Below are 18,128 nucleotides of genomic sequence, written 5' to 3'. Positions count from 1 at the left end.
TTAGTACTTGTGCCTTATTGTACTGATCTAATCCTGGAGTAAGGCAATTTATACTACTAGTTATTAGTACTTGTGCTTTATTGTACTGATCTAATCCTGGAGTAAGGCAAATTATACTACTAGTTAGTACTTGTGCCTTATTGTATTGATCTAATCCTGGAGTAAGGCAATTTATACTATTAGTTAGTACTTGTGCCTTATTGTACTGATCTAATCCTGGAGTAAGGCAAATTATACTATTAGTTAGTACTTGTGCCTTATTGTACTGATCTAATCCTGGAGTAAGGGTGTAGCTCACTTTTCACCGGCAGCAATATTATCTTTTAAAAACACTAATATTGATTTCTGAATTAACATGACAGAACCTATATTCCGTGAGGTATTTCAGGAAGTCCTCTAATAAGTATTGTAAAAAAAATCTTATCTGTAATTAAATTAAATAGGCATTTTAAAATCGATTAGCTCGGTTAAGTTATCTAACAATTTTCTTAATTATATCTTATTCGGCCGGCTGATCTGCTGATACTGAAAATGGTTAATTCAATTTTGCTGGCTAGGGATAAGCTGTGACTAAAGTCTATATCACTTTAGATATGCCCAAATACTTAAAGGACTTTGTAGTACTTTATGGGTGATTAGTTTGCTACTTTCTGAGGAATTAACTTCTACTTGAGATGGTTGATACTTACGGAACCTTTTGTAATTACTGTTCTTTTTTTTAATTCTTTACAAGTTAGCCCTTCACCACAATCTCACCTGATGGTAAGTGATGATGTATTCTAAGATGGTAGCGGGCTAACTTGTTAGGAGTAGGAAGACAATCCACACCCCTTTCGGTTTCTACACGGCATCGTACCGGTACGGTAAATCGCTTGGCGGTTCGTCTTTGCCGGTAGGGTGGTAACTAGCCACGGCCAAAGCCTCCCACCAGCCAGACCTAGACCAATTAAGAAAACCTCAATCTGCCGATCGAACCCAGGACCTCTGTTCTAAGGATGACTATTGTAAAAATACAAAGACAAAATATATGCTATTGCGTGGTCTAAATTTTACACTAGTATAGATTGTTTGATCAAGTGATTGTAATGATAATAGTGTGGACAACGTGGCTTTTTACATGTCTGATTCTGGCAACAATGATCGGCATATTATGTTATTAGGAGAAATTGCATGAATCAAGCGCAGAATTTGTTTTACAGCGCACCCTTCAATATGAAACGATATAGACATGTAGATATATTTTGCCGCGATATTAAACCAGGTGGTCGCTAACGCCGGCCACAGTTCCGTTCCGACGTCCATGTTGAATTCACGTCTCGGCGTTCCAAATTCAAATTCAAACACGCGCGGAACGAACGTAACGATTTTATTTTCATGAAACAAAACCTCGAACTTATTTGCATGTCAGTGTTTTTTTTTAATGAACAATGTGCGGATGATTCCTCTATAATGTCCGTGGACTGAGATATTTCGATTTTCGAATATTTGTTAAGTTCGCTCATTTGAATTTTCTGACTGTTTCTGTTTCATCGATTGTGCTTCGAGCTCTACATAGTAACAAAGTTAACATGACGAATATGTAAGTACAAACTACAATGGTGTTTTGCATAATGTTAGAATTTCGAAGTGATAGAGATGTTAATTTGTAACCAATACATCACCAAGATCTTTGAGTTTCGCAGCATCCTGTGCTCTATTTACATTTTAGTACTTACAACGGTTTTAGGAAATTGGTTAGTCTGAACTAACCACTTTATAGATTTAAATAAAAAAAACATTAAGATTTATTTAAGGTAGATTTCAAAAACAATTATATCACAACGTCCATCGCGTCGGTCAATCATCATCATCATCATTATCAACCCATATTCGGCTCACTGCTGAGCTCAAGTCTCCTCTCTTCACACATGCAGAGAATTAAGAAAATTCTCTGGTATGCAGGTTTCCTCACGATTTTTTCCTTCACCGTTTGAGACACGTGATATTTAATTTTTTAAAATGCACACAACTGAAAAGTTGGAGGTGCAGCCCCGGACCGGTCGTCGGTGAATAAATTTTGAAATTAGTGTATAAATAAAAACTAATAATTATTATAATTAATAATTGATTATTCTTAGTTTTAAGCATTTTATAAACTACTAGCTGACGCCGCGCGGTTTCACCCGCGTGGTTCCCGTTCCCGTAGGAATATATGGATAATATGTAGCCTATAGCCTTCCTCGATAAATGGGCTATCTAACACTGAAAGAATTTTTCAAATCGGACGAGTAGTTCCTGAGATTAGCGCGTCCAATCAAACAAACAAACAAACAAACTCTTCAGCTTTATAATATTAGTATAGATTACGCAAACCTACACCGCACATTGATACTGTATAAACTTCAAGGGCAAACTTATAGCAGTGTCCTTGAGACAAATTCGTACCAACGAGTTTCGCTGTAGATTATAGAAAACTACATAAGTACTTCCTTATTGTTTTTTTACCAAGTATTAATGTATAAATCCAAGGTGCATTTCAATTATTTTTAAAGTAAATGTATAATATGTAGGTATCATTAAACGATACTCTAGAATTTATTTATTTATGAACAATTTTCACCTGACAAATGTAAATACAAAACCTATCTACCTACGTACCTACTTATTCATCTGAATTAGATCATTTAGATATCTAGGTACTTGGGTTTTTTTCAACTCAATAGGTAGGTAGGTACTCTACACATATAAATGTACGTTTTGTCTAAATTGCAAATTATATATTTAAGGATGGTCCGTTGTCCAAAATAACGCACGTGGATGGATTATTACAAGTTTGGCCTCTTTACCGGAGAACCGCAAAATATTTTATTGCTTCTAATCGATATTCAGTACATGTTTTGTTTTTTATGATTTCACTTGACGCTAAGTGAGTAGGAGTCGTAATATATCACAGAGGTTTATCATATTGAATTTTCTTATAGCGAAAAAACGGTACGTTATGTGTTTGTGGATAAACTGCAAAAGTTATATACCTTAGTTATACTTACGGCCAGTTTCTTCATCGCAAGTAACAGTCAAAGTAACATCATAAATCAAAAGTGACGGTCTTATTCACTGAAAAATAAAGTCTTCTTTACTACTTACTACTTTTACTGTTACTTTAGCTTTACATGAAGAAACTGGCTGTTAATAAGCAAAATAAGCTGAGTTTAAATCGGCTCAGACGTCAAATTTTGATTCCAAGAAGACAAAACCGAAGGACGTCTCGAGGCAACCTGCGTTCAACCATTCAAACGGTCTACATAAAATAAGTCACAGGAATGTCGTGATATTTGAGCTTCCCTCACTTGTCTCGATCATTGAAACTCCTCTTTTAGAAGATTTTATTTAACTTCCATCGTTAGTATGATCAAATCTTGGAATCCACGTATGATGTTTGAACCACTTCTCCTAAGCTTTCGACTTTGAAAATTTAAATGCTCAGTTCTGGTGACAAATAATTTAATTATTAGTTTAATATCTTTAAATTATTAGTTTACTATATTTTTAAAATTAATTTCTTTTGTTTTAAGTATCTGTTGTTTTTCGTGTATTATGTGGGTGTGTGTGTGTCCAAATAAAATAATTTTCTTTCTTTCTTTCTTTCTAAATGTTACAAACAATTTGTAAATGAAACCAGAATGTAAGCTTTTTGCGGTTTCTTCGCAAGTCCTCGCGTCTAGGGGTTGTCTGGTAGAGATTGCATTAAGGTGCTATAAAGCCCCCTTTGCATGCTAGTTCTTAGTTTAAATTATTAATTTTTAAATGTTTTTTGTTCATTATTGTAATTTTTATTTGCAATATAGTATTTCTTCTTCTTGGTGCTAAGATGGTTTGAGCGAGAATGAATGGAAATGTTGGAAAGGAAACAGCGAAGGGGATTTTGACGGCCTCCATGGCGCAGTGGTATGCGCGGTGGATTTTCTACACGGGGTCCTGGGTTCGATCCCCGGCTGGGCCGATTGAGGTTTTCTTATTTGATCCAGGTCTGGCTGGTGGGCTTAAGCCGTGGTTACGAAGACGGATGTAAATAGTAGATTGTTATACAAGGGGCTAAAAAGACCCATTATATACGAGGTATTTTTAGGGCCTGAGACGTAAGTCGAGGGCCGCCTAAATAGAAACCGAGTATATAATGGGTTTAGCCCCGCGTGTTACACTCTGCTTTTCACTACGATTGCGAGAAAATAAAATAGTTTAGTTCAATATTCAATGATTTATTTAATTGAAAATTAAATGTACAAAGTCTACAATTTTGGATATTATGGGAGATGCTTTTACCCGGTAACATAATTTCCGACTACTGTGAAGATGAATAACGAGTATATGACGTAAACGTGGGAGATAATAGTTTAAAAAACTCCTTTCGTAAGTGAATCCATTTGTTGTTGTTTTCTTCACTTATTAAATTTTTCGTAGGTAAGTATTTAAGTAAATGCGTCTGGACTTTGATGGTAACAGATTGAAAATAACATCCATCTCCAAATTAGGATCACCATTCTCAGTAGATGAAGACACCAATAACAATTAATGTTGAAATATATGAAAGTTACGGTCACAAATTTACAATTATTTTCTGAAATAAATCAAGTGTGTATTATTTGTTTTTTTAAATTCTCGCTTTTTAATCTTATTTTTTCACATGAGAAAAAGGCAAATTTATTACACAGACAAGAACGCTGCATTTATTTCCAATTTAAAGTTTCTTATTTATTTTTCAAAACAATCAGAGCCTTACCTATAATGAATCAATTTTCGAATAAAACCTCCTCCGTTTTATAGTAGGCTAGTACTCGTAACAGACAAGAATTAAAAAAACAAAATTACTTTAGCCCCTAGAGGCTAATATGCTTGTTTAGCCCCGCTGTGGAGTGGTAATATGACAGTGTTTTTGAGCAAGAGTAGTGAAAAGGTTATTTTGGACTCAGACACGAACAAAAAGCAAAGTACGCTGGCGGAAATAGTTTTACGTTTTAATCGCTTTGGTTTTGATTAAAAATTTATAACCTTACCTACACCTACCAAGAAAAATGTTCGCATTAACAAAATGATGTTGTCAATGCAGTGTACCCAACAAATACAAACACACTCCCACACGTAACGTTATCTTGCTTATCCAGTGATAAGGTATCGCAGAAAAGCAATATGTGATTTATTAAGGTTAATGGTTTCCTTTCGTATAGGTAGGTACCTACTCGTTTTTCCATTAGATAAAAGGTTTGGATGTTGGTGTTCAGAATGTTAATAAATAAAATACAAAATACTATTATAAATTTTTAAAAAAATTGCGGTGGTCAGGGTTCCAGAATGACAAACCTCCTCACAATACGCACCGTCTCAAGAATAGCCTTCTGTTTCCGACCCTCGATCCAGAAATTAAGCGAAAGCTTCTTCAGGTGTTGGTCGAAGCTTTTCGCTATAAGACCATTGACTGAAATTATAAATTATATAATTATTATAATTATTACTAGCGGATGCCCGCGAATCCGTACGCGTGAAATTCGAATTCATATATTTTTCGGAATAAAAAGTTTATATGCTGCTTCATAACCTCTTCTCTCTTTTCATTTTCATCTTCCAGTGAACGTCCCATTAAAATCGGTTACCACCACCCTACCAGGAAATAAAAAGTGATTTAGCGTTCCGGTACGTTGTCGTGTAGAAACCGTAAGGGGTGTGGATTTTCATCCTATTAATTACAAGTTAGCCGGCTTCCATCATAGATAGCATCATCACTTACCATCAGGTGAGATTGTAGTCAACGGCTAACTTTGTTTTGTTTTGGTGCGGGGACGAAATGATATCGTTAAAAATATCTATGCTATATATATATAATAAATAATTTAAAAATACTAATACCGACTTCAATAATACAAACGTATGCAGAAGACTAATAAACAAAGACTAACAAACGAAAGAAAATATTACAATATTTTCTAACTTTTTTTATTAATTGATCACTTTGAAGGCGATGCCAAATGCCAATGGTCCAACTAATGGGCCGACAATCAGTCATCTCCCTACTAGTACATCTATACTAATATTATAAAGCTGAAGAGTTTGTTTGTTTGTTTGATTGAACGCGCTAATCTCAGGAACTACTGGTCCGATTTGAAAATTTTTTTCAGTGTTAGGTAGCCCATTTATCGAGGAAGGCTATGGGCTATATATTATTCCCGTATTCTTACGGGAACGGGAACCACGCGGGTGAAACCGCGCGGCTTCAGCTAGTCTACGATAAGTTGGTTGGATTCGGGGTTGACCTTAGCACAAAATGGGACACTCGATTTGCTGATTAGAAACAAACCTTGGAACATGTTTTGTTCTCGTGTGACGTAACCATACACGCTAAAAAATGGAATATCATGACATAACGTAAAACTACGGTTACCAACCGTTTAGATTTTTTTAACACTTTCATTTAAATTTTTCTACTTTTCACGAGAAATTGGCATCCTTTTGTTGTCGATGTCCAGTCGACTCGCACAAAACGTTTCGCATCGACGTTTCTAATAAGAACAGCGAAGATAATCCACATCTTCGCTGTTCTTATTAGAAACGTCGATGCGAAACGTTTTCCCTTCCGGCTTCTGCGTTTCCTAACACTTATGATTTGTGCACCTTCAAGACAAGAGTGAATAGGCATTTTCTAGGCAAGCGTGCTCCAACCTAGACCTCATGCTTTTCACCAGGCATGATTGTAGTCAAGCGTAAGTCTATTATGAATAAAAAAAAAGAAAAGTAGTAGTTTACAATGAGAACTAAGAGTTGAAACTGTGGGGCGCCAATGTTTATTAATTTACCAAAAAACTAAAGTTTTTGTGGGCTTTAATTTTTTAATTCAATCAATTAAATTAGTAGCTACCTAAATTATTTTTAATTTCGTGCTTTTAATTATAATTATAACAATCAACATAATTCACAATTTTAACCATTTGATATTGTACCCTAAAGATTTCAAAAATCTAAGGGGATTCATTTAATGTCATCGCTGACTTTTATCCTTTAAACATGATTAATTTACTCTAACTATACGTCAAAACACAATGGGCCAGCGTGGAGGACTATTGGCCTAATCCCTCTCATTCTGAGAGGAGACTCGAGCTCAGCAGTGAACCGAAAATGGGTTGAGAATGATGATGATACGACAAGGTCAACGATGAAGTGTTTTAGACTACCGAACTCCAAACTAGAAAAAAAAGAATAAGAAGAAATAAAATTAAACACCTATGTCCGTCCTGTTTTTCAAAATTTAAAGCTGGTCACCCTGTGAGAAAAATTAGCATGACTACAGCACAACCATAAGACACCTTGACTTTACACGCGAAGGTTGGGCTATCAAAGAACGCTCTGTAGATTCAATGATAACGTTATCTCGATCGTCAGAACCTTTCAAGCACGGATTTAGTAGCTGTGCTTTCAAGTGACTCGATCTATACGACGTGCAGCTTTTTTGCGGCTACCTATCTATCTCAAAGTTCAAATGTTATCTAACTGACATCTACAATCTTTCTAGTCCAGGTAATCTTATTTATTATTAGGAAGATCCGGATTTATTAGTAGGAGCCGTGATAGCCCAGTGGATATGACCTCTGCCTCCGATTCCGGAGGGTGGTTCGAATCCGGTCCGGAACATGCATCTCCAACTTTTCAGTTGTATGCATTTTAAGAAATTAAATATCACGTGTCTCAAACGGTGAAGAAAAACATCGTGAGGAAACCTGCACACCAGAGAATTTTCTTAATTCTCTGCGTGTCTGAAGTCTGCCAATCCGCAATGGGCCAGCGCGTTGGACTATTGGCCAAACCCCTCTCATTCTGAGAGCAGACTCGAGCTCAGCAGTGAACCGAAAATGGGTTGATAATGATGATTAGGAAGATCGATCAATAACTTTAGTATTGCGATTTACTCATAAAGGGTGGATCAAATTTTATCCTAGTGGCCTATATAGGTCACCATAATTAGGTTTACCTATATCTCATTAATTTAATTTTTAACGACCGCTTTAGGCAGTTGGTTTTTATCAGAGCTTTTTTTATTCTTCACAAGTTAGCCCTTGACTACAATCTCACCTGATGGTAAGTGATGATGCAATCTAAGATAGAAGCGGGGTAACTTGTTAGGAGTAGAACGAAAATCCACACCCTTTTCGGTTTCTACACGACATCGTACCGGAACGCTAAGTCGCTTGGCGGTACGTCTTTGCCGGCCAGCCAGACTTGGACCAATTAGGAAAACTTCAATCGGCCCAGCTGGGGATCGAGCCCAGGGCCTTGTAAATCCACTGACACATACGTCTGCGCCACAAAAAAAGTTTTGCCATAATTAGCTTTATAGGCAACTGTACCTATATCATAATAATTTAAATTTAAACGACCACGTTGGGGCAGTTGGAAATACTGTGGCTTTCAGCAGAGAGGTCCTGGGTTCGATTCTCAGTACAGTATCAATTCAGGATTTCATAACTAATGGTAGGTATACCGCATAGGCCGTTGTTATTTATAATACCCTTGCACCAAAGACGTAACGCCAAGTGATGTATGGAAAAAATAAGCCCTTCTGTCACTAATTTAGAGAAAATATTAGAACATTTTAGAATTTTAATATAATTTTAATTATTGTTACTAAATATTCGTTTATCTAACCAATATTTCAAGTTAATAAAATTTCATGTTTATCACAAGAAGCTCTCTGAACCGGCGTTAAAGTCACAAAATACTTTATAATATACTTTGTAACCAAGCTTTAAAGGGCAAGCCTTAATTTTAAATTCTAGATCTTTGCGCCACGTATAACCAAGCCCTCCAATTATGCTATTAATATAATTGTTTTTAATTATGATAATGTCAATAAAGATTGTTATCTGTCTCTTAAATTTAGGTATAATCTGTTATTATTCAAATGTTTGTTGCCTTGACACGGTGCACTGAGTAGCGCAGGTGATGTCGAGGAAAAATGATTTTATGGCACTACATGATATGGTGTAAGCCTTTGTAACAGCCAGAGACATATATTCATCAACAGCCTGTATCCACTGCTGGACATAGGCCTTTCCGAGAGCGCGCCACCACACATCCACATCCTCATCCAGCCACTTCCCACTACTTTTTTGATGTCATCGGACCATCTAGCTGGAGAGCGTCCTACACTGCGTTACGTGGTCTCTACTCCAGAACACGTCTGCGGCCCCCAGCGGCCATCTGTTCTACGACATATATGGCCCGCCCACTGCTACTTCCTTTGGGCTACATCAATTATTTTTGTTGTCCTACGGATTTTCTCGTTCCGGATTTTATCCTTCAGAGAGACTCCTAACATAGCCCTCTCCATTGCTCGACATAGAGACGTATTATACTGTATATATTGCATTTACTTTTCATAAAAACGGCTCGCAAAAGTTGTTGAAATGAATGAAATGAAATGAGTGAAATGAAATATACTTTATTGTACACGAAAAATAATAATAACAGACAAGAAATTAACTTAAAAACTAATGTACAATTGGCGGCCTTATCGCTAATGAGCGATCTCTTCCAGACAACCAATCGAAAAAAGAGAAAATAAATACAAGGAATAATGCATAAAGACGGGTGTACACATAAAAAGAGAAGTAGAAGATATATTACACTTAGATAATAATATATTAAATCAAAATCAATATATATATATATATATATATATATATATATATATATATATATATATATATATAACCACATACGAATATACAATGTTATTCCCAATGTTACAAGGTGCAAAGCTATTTGACAAGTTTTCATATCGATAATCAAAGAGTAATTTTGGACAATTTTAACCTTAATTCTGACTCCATATCAGTTATCAAACCACCATTACGTAAATCTCGTCGCGAAGCCCCTGCCGTCAAATGGCGGAACCCTAGGGGTTCGCGTACACTTTGAGAAACCCTGCCGTAGTACAATGTATGTCGTTGGTGACGGCCACACTATTATCATCAGATAAAAACTTAGTAATTCATATTTGTAGGTAGAATAGCTGACAAACTTTGTAGCCTGTATTGAAATTAACCCGACTATCTGGAGGAGTCCAAGATTGACTTTGGTTGAGTGGGTATTACTAAATTAGTAGCATATTTCAATCTCCTCCATTTCTTCTTGTATGGTCATAAAATGGATCCTCAGCATACGAATACGTATCGGACGCATCGCATCAAACAGACTTTTAATTCTACGGTAGATAAAATCCGTTCGATGTGATCCGTATGCGGATCAGTGGACGCACTTCTAGGAAAGAATAAGTTGGTACTAAAATCCGTTTATTGCGATGCGTCCGACACGTACCTACGATGCGGATCTGTAGACGCCTACTAAGCGTCACCGACTAAAATCCAATTCAACAGAAGGTTTTTTTTTGATAATATTAGGTACCGATAAATGTAATATTAAATTGGAACTATATATTATAGAAAATATGAATTAGTCAATTTTAAATAGATGCCAAAAGTTTCGAGAAACAATTAATCATTTATTTATATATATTTTTGTGTATATGCACAGAATACGTAATACGTACTGAGTAACAAACTTCTGCATATACAAACTTCCTTTTAGAGTTTGTCTAATGAAATGTACCTAGAGACTGAAATCGCCCGGCGAATTCAAAAAGCTGTCTACTAATCTTTTAAAAAAAAACTTATATGTGTGAAAACATTTTACATATTGAAAAAAAATCAAATTGCAATTATCAAACTTGAGTTATTTAAATATTTGCACTATTGTTTGAGAACGCCCTTCATTCTGTTTAATTTTGACGGTCGATTCTAGTCCCTACTATCACTAGCCAAACTCTAGTATTTAAGTAGATACCGATAACAGAGCCACAGCATACGTATAATATCCAAAGAGGTACGTATAATATCGTATCTGTAATTATTATTATCTACATCGAATTAAAAGATTAAACACATGGCGCCAGTGGCAATTAAAAAATAATATAAGTTTCAATGAACAGCTTTCACGCGAAATTAATGTTCGTCCGATTATGATATAGTATGAGAGACGACGGTAAGACTTATAAAATTAAATATTAACTGCAGATAAGAGTACTTAATAGCAATCAATTACGAATTAAAAGTAAAACGTATAAACGTTAATTACCTAATGAGAAATATTAATAATAATTTGTGGACTCCGCGATTTCCTGAAAAACTGACTCATTGATAATGTAGTTTTCCATTGGTGAAAGTATTAAAATCGGTTTACTGGTTTAGTTTAGGGGTAATAGTGTAATAAACAAACAATTCACATTTACCTATAACGTTAGCTTGTTAACGTTAGTATGGATAATGATACTTTAAGTTGCTATGTTTATATTTAGAGGTATTTGCTTAAACCTTTATTCACTTAAATATTAAGTACCTATATAAAATCAAAACAATGATAATACATAATTCTAACAAATACAGAGGCGTTTAATTATTTAAAAAATAATATGCCTGTTGTTCTTTAAATTAACCAAAATAAACAAACAAACTGAGCTTTAACTGCGAACTGAAAACTGAGAAAATTATCTTTACAACAATATAAATAATTTAGAAAATTACTTATTAAGTATTTAAAGAGTGAAAGCGTAACAGAAAACGAACAAACTCACTTTTGCATTTATATAGTATGTAAATATTAGTATGGACTTTATATGGGTCACTTGTCGATATTTACATCATTGTAAAGTTCACGGCTGTCTCTTGGATTATAAGCATGTTCAATATGTCGAGCACTTTCTTTATGCATTTGGGTCACTAATGTTGAAGACAAGAGAGTGTGCTTTTGTAGCGTAGGTATAACTGCGACTAAGGGCCTGATATTAAATCACTACTAACCTTATTTTAGTTGTAGTAGAGTGCTTTGTAAAGGAGCTCGTCCGGGGATGTACTACCGCAATGCCTTATTCGTGCTTCTTCGTGCATTGCGGATGTAATTACAAACGTCAAACATGCACATAAGGCTTCTTCTTCTTCTCTCCTGAGCACGCACTTGGCTATTAGACATTGGCCATTGTACGTCGATCCATTTGGTGCTGGTACCCACTGGAGTTACTCCAGCCAACCAAGCTCCAGAAGCTTAGCAGGCCGCCCAGGTCGCCGAATGCCCCATGGAGTATTGCTGGGTAGCCAATGTTTTCATTAAATTTAGTATGTTTAGTTGGGGTTTCGGGAGCGATAGATAAATCTATCTACCTAGGTTTCAGTCTTACAAAACTTAAAAATAGCAAGCAAAGCTCGTTCATTCAGGAACAAATATAATAGTTGGTTCAAAGGACAAATTATATTAGTTAGGTTTCATTTTCATGAGCGATTTAGCGTGATATATTTGGGATCGTTATAAATAAGTATAGTTCATTCACATATTTCTCGCGATAAACTTCAATGAATGACCGGGATTGAACTTTTAAGTTTACGCGAGCTGACGTGTGTAGATATAATTATTACAATAGCGGACGCCCGCGACTTCGTTCGCCCTTAAACCTCCCTAATCCAGCCCTGTTGCAAAATCCTGGACGTTTCCAGATTATATACTACCTCCCTGCCAATTTTCATGTGTACGGTTTTAGATATTTCGTGACCTTTCGCTTTTATATATATAAATTATCACCATTATCAGTCAAATTGAATGACCTACTACCACAGAATACATAATAGTACAAGTACGAGTATATTGCAGGGTCAATGACTATCAGATGTTAATGACCACCTGGCCTATTCACTAATTTGGTCTTTATTAACAACCTATTAAAATAAACATGAAACCTACTTCGTGGATATCATACAAGGTAGATGATGTCATCGTAAATATCATACCTTGTATGATATCCACGAAGGGTTGTCAGCTGTTGGCACCGGATTACATTTGTTACATAGAATCTCAATTTGGTATTATGTCAACTAACATACATTAAAGTTAGTGAATTAGCCTGCAATTGACGGCCAATTCAATGAATTTTATAGAAGTTAATGAACTATAGAGTTTACACGCGCAAAACTTGCGTAAGATTAAAATAATTATAATGTTTATTTTCATGTTTAAATGATATATTTTTAATTAACAAGCTGACCCCGTGAACTTCTTACCACCTAATTATAACAAATGTTATCATATTGCTCCTTATCTAACACTGTTCTTTTGGGTTTTTTTCTTAAATCGTACCTTTAATGAACTGTATCTTTATTCTGAGACATACCTATAAAAATTAATTAAAACTTTTTTGAGTTTTTGCGAGATCAACGGACGGCACTTATATTTTTAACTAGCGGACGCCCGCGACTTCATCCGCCCTTAGACCTCTTTAATCCAGCCCTTACAGTAGTATCGCTGTAAAAATTTCCCAACTTTTCCCTTCACTGCTCTGCTCCTTTTGATCGTAATGAAAAGTTAACCTGCCCAGGAGTATGAAGAATAATTGTACCAAGTTTAGTTAAAATCCGTCGAGTACTTTTTGTTTTTATAACGAACATACAGACAGATAGACAAAAATTTTACTGATTGCATTTTTGGTATCGATCACCTGATAGTTATTTTGGAAATATATTTCATGTACAGAATTGACCTCACTACAGACTTATTATAAGTATAGATTATAATGTATAGGTACCTATAAAAGATAAGACTCCGACATAGTTTCCGAGATAATTTGGAAATAACAGTCCCTTTAGTTGCAGCATTTGCTTTTTAGTTAGAGGGAAATTATACACTTCTTTTATTTTATTATATTATTTTTATGTAAACCTAGTAATCGGTTTGCTGATCTTGTTCGTTATTTGGTCTGGATTTTTCTACAGCTCCTTGACTATAGTTAGTTAATCGTTCTGGATTTTCTATAATTTATTACACTGGATTTTCGTTCTGGATTTTTCTACAATCAACATTCAATGTCGTGCTCGATTCATAGCTCATAAAGAAAGGCATCTGTATGGTTTTTATTTAGCGATCATAAGAAATTTATTGTTTTGTTTTGTTCGGTATGAAGTGTTCTAAAATAAATACCGTTTCGAAAGCCCTACAGACCTTGAACTGATTTCATTTTTATTGCGTTCTTGTGTGGTATTGTGATGAGTTGTTATCTTTATATGTTAAGATCAATATAAATTTTCAAATACAGTAAATACAACAATTTAACAAGTTAACAGTTGCGTAAAATAATATATTACTTATCTAAAGTCTAAACCTAAAAATATTTAGGTGTATCTACATATTATGCCTCCGCCTTGTCTGTCTTTTCGCGATAAACTCTAAGATTACTGATTTTTCTGATTTTCACCAATAGCTAGAGTTTACGTATGTAGAAGTATAATATGTAATTAGTATTGTTTTCTTACATTCCTGTTAGCCTAATCACTATTTTGGTCTTTATTATCAATCTATTAAAATATACATCAAATCAATTGAGACAAAATGTCATCTACCTACTAATTATATCCACCAGTAAGCACCGGGTGACATTTGTTACATAGCTAATCTTTTCGTATACATATGTCTACTAGCATACGTCAAAGATAGTGAATTAGCCTGCAGATCTATTTAACGTTCATTTATGTATGTCACGAAAGTATTAAAAACGCCATTTGTTTTTAAATTTTTTCAACTGGGTTTCTATTTTCGAGGTTGTTAACACTAAATATAAACATACTCGTAAAGCGATTCGCACGTGACTTCTTATTTTACGTAATGTTATAAAGATACAGTACCTACTCGTACTTACCTATGAGCTAAGTGTGTTAATGTTCCCCTAATATATTATACATTATACATAATGGGTTGTATTAGCATTAATGTTGACATTAAATATATTTAAATCGAACATTATTATAGTCAAATGGTGCGTTGACAATGACAATAATTTATGTTAGCACCATCTGTTATAATGTTTTAGATTTTATTATTTTAACTAGGTTATAGCTAAGCTGGAGTCCAGTGCCATTTGCCGCGATAATCGTAAAGAAGATCGTAAATATTTTTAGACTTTGGTATCTATAGAACGGTCTGTACGATTTTTGCAGACTCATTTTTCAGATAAAACTAATGTTTTATCAATTGAGACAAAGCGATAATAGCGATAATAGATAATAGAGGAAAATAAAACCTAATAAAGTTAAAACCATTCATAAAATATTTTTTACTACCTACCTACCTATATACGTACATAACTACTATGTACGTATATAGGTAGACAGCACTTATGATGAGCAATAGGGTAAATGCTAAAACAAAAGGTTTTTTTCCTAGGAAATTATGCAAGAAAAGAAAGTTTTATTAATTTAAATAAGAAAAAATATTCAATTTCAAACTGTAATCTTCCAGTGTAGGTAAGATATTGATATACTTGTAATAAAATTAGGTAGACGCATTTTATACTTTAAGTACGATTTGTACAAACTCAATAATGTATATACCTACGAAAACATCTATTTACTATTAAAATTCAAACATACTAATTAATATACAGGTTGTTGCGGACTTGCGGAGTATTTTCCATAGCTTCGAGGTCTTGATAATTCCACTTATATGAGCCGAACTGCATAACGATTTTTTTTAAAGTAAAAAAAAAAGTTTTTGCTTTTTCATACAAAGTAATTCAAATAATTCCGACTATCTATGTAACACACGCCTTTATCTATCCTTGCATTTTAAAATGTCGATATCGACGAGATATTGCAATTGGCACTTCGCATTTTACTAGTAAGCTACTTCATGATATTTATCAAATAACAAGTTTCGCTACGTCATAATATAAGGATGCGATATAAGTGACACAATTTATGAGGTATTTATATTTATAAAATAAATATTTTTTTCTTTCCGAAAATATTTATTTCAGAACACATGTTCCTTAGACATTTTTAATTAACCTATATATATAAAAGAAAGTCGTGTTTGTTACAACACTTATAACTCGAGATCTGCTGGACCGATTTTCATGGTTTTTAATTCGTTGGATTTGTCTCCGTCAATAATAGCAGAATACATCTTAAAAACAATGAAAACTCGACAAATAAATAATTATGAAAGATGAATAATTTTCCATAAATGTTACTTTGTTTAGTACCTGTCAAACATTTGTTGTCCATCCTGTCAAATGTTGTTTATGTAATGATTAACATTTAAAGATGCGTTCAGAAATACTGACAAATGATTAACAATTATGCGTGCGTTCATAAATCGTTGTAATTTTAGAACAAATCGGTTGTCAATTATCAAAATTTTTGTAACAAATGAATTTAGAAGTAGGGTAGGGTGGGGAGTAGAGTAGAGGGGGTAGAGATAGGGAAAGAGTACACGTAAGTCAAAGCGAAGCTTGACCGGGTCAGCTAGTTTTCCATAAAGAATATAACCTAGAATTATGGGAAATACTCCCGAGGCACCCTGTATATAAGTCCTGCGGGCTAAATACGAGTAATTTATTGTTAACAAATACATCCTTGAATAAGGTTTTTGTCAGAACAAAATAGTTGAAACCTTTTAGTTACCATGTTTGGATTCGAGTATTTGCATGGATAATTAGTATTTAAAATTCAACAGATCGCGCAGACAATCTTACATTCTGTGTTTACAGTTCGGTCGCTGAACTTTATAGTCTGTGACAGCTTTTTATTAAGCCGTTTTTTTCTCATTTTTTTTTTGCGAATAGCTAACTGGACTGTGGTCGTGACTCTTGATGTTAGTGACATTGGCGCCATAAAGCTTTGTTTATTACTCGACGAAAATAATCCTCTTTATAATATTAGTATAAAAACGAATTCTCGTTTCTACGAGTATACTGACATAAAGAATAAAGATTGATTGTTTGTTTTAATTGAATTACCGTTTTGTAAAATTATTTCACCATTAGAATCCTACATTATCCCTGATGAACATATTATATCCCCGTATTCCCATGGGAACAGGAACTACGCAATCGCCGCGTGGCGTCTGCTATATCAAATAAATATTTAAAAAAATACCTACAGTCGACTTCAAAAACAAAAATGTACCGTAACGAAACTAAAAAGCGAAAAATGACATTATAGTATTTTCTATCTACTGATCACTTTGAAGGCGGTGCCAAACCGGCGATATATCAATTCAAGGCGTATCATAAACTCTTTTCAATAAAAAAGGATTATCAAAATCGGTCTACTCTGTAAAAAATTAAGCGTGGTCTTACAATAAAATCAATGAGTAAATATAAATATCTATCATCCCCTTTATGATCATACTAATATTATAATCGCGAAAGTTTGTATGGGTGCTTGTTACTCTTTAACGCTGTAAGTACTTAACCAATTTGGGTGAAATTTAAAACAAAGATAGATAACACATAGGCTACTTTCATCCCGGAAAAATCTATGGTTTCCGCAGGATTTGTGAAAAACTGAATTAAACTCGGACAAAATCCCCGTCCGTAATCCCGTTAGTAATACCTATAATACCTACTGTAGATATAGACTAGCAGACGCCTCGCAGTTTTACACGCTTAGTTCCATTCTCGTGGTAGTTAATACGGAAAAGGCGGAAATGAATTGTAACCTATGTTATTCCCTGATAATGGAGGGAAAAAAAATTAAAATTGGTCCAGTATTTTCAAAACCTATTCGACATTCATAAACAAAATAGTACCTTTTTTCATGTCCGCTATGACAAAGATTTTATAATACTTAGAGATATGTCACTATCATCAATACTGAAACGAACATAAGTGGCTAACTGACCGCATTTCATTGAGTCGCATAATAAACAACGAAAGGTATTTAAACAAATAATAACTAAATATTCATATAAAATGTCGAGTTGTATGTTTAGGAATTTTAAATACTGTATATACATAAATATATAATGGAATTTAACACAAAATGGGGATGATGACTAGGTTTGAATATATTGATTTTTATGATACATTCGGGTAAAGAGGGTCAATGTTAACTAATTTATACATAAAAAGCAAAGATTGTCTGGATATTTGCAAAATAAATGAGATTATAAAATTTCAAAAACTATTAAAATTTTTTTATCGTAATTAGATGAAAATTCATACAGTTTTAGCTTCCTTACATTAAATGTGTCATTTTTTAATATATGAACTATAAAGATAAACGCACAAA

At 34.2% G+C, this 18,128-nt stretch overlaps 1 protein-coding gene across 1 annotated transcript in view; it reads left to right on the top strand.

Moving 5' to 3' along the window:
• Window positions 1-1,273: 1,273 nt before the first annotated feature.
• LOC112045274 (uncharacterized peptidase C1-like protein F26E4.3) overlaps window positions 1,274-18,128 on the top strand; it is a 53,499-nt gene continuing 36,644 nt past the window's right edge. Inside the window, exon 1 of the mRNA XM_024081389.2 lies at window positions 1,274-1,579. Coding sequence (XP_023937157.1) covers window positions 1,569-1,579 — 11 coding nt within the window. The 5' untranslated portion in view covers window positions 1,274-1,568. The remainder of the gene's footprint in view (window positions 1,580-18,128) is intronic.

The sequence above is a fragment of the Bicyclus anynana genome, chromosome 2 (genome assembly GCF_947172395.1).
Source record: "Bicyclus anynana chromosome 2, ilBicAnyn1.1, whole genome shotgun sequence".
NCBI classification, from domain to species: Eukaryota; Metazoa; Arthropoda; class Insecta; order Lepidoptera; family Nymphalidae; genus Bicyclus; species Bicyclus anynana.
The sequence above is the reverse complement of the archived record's forward strand: the minus strand, read 5'-3'. Positions and strand labels throughout refer to the sequence as shown.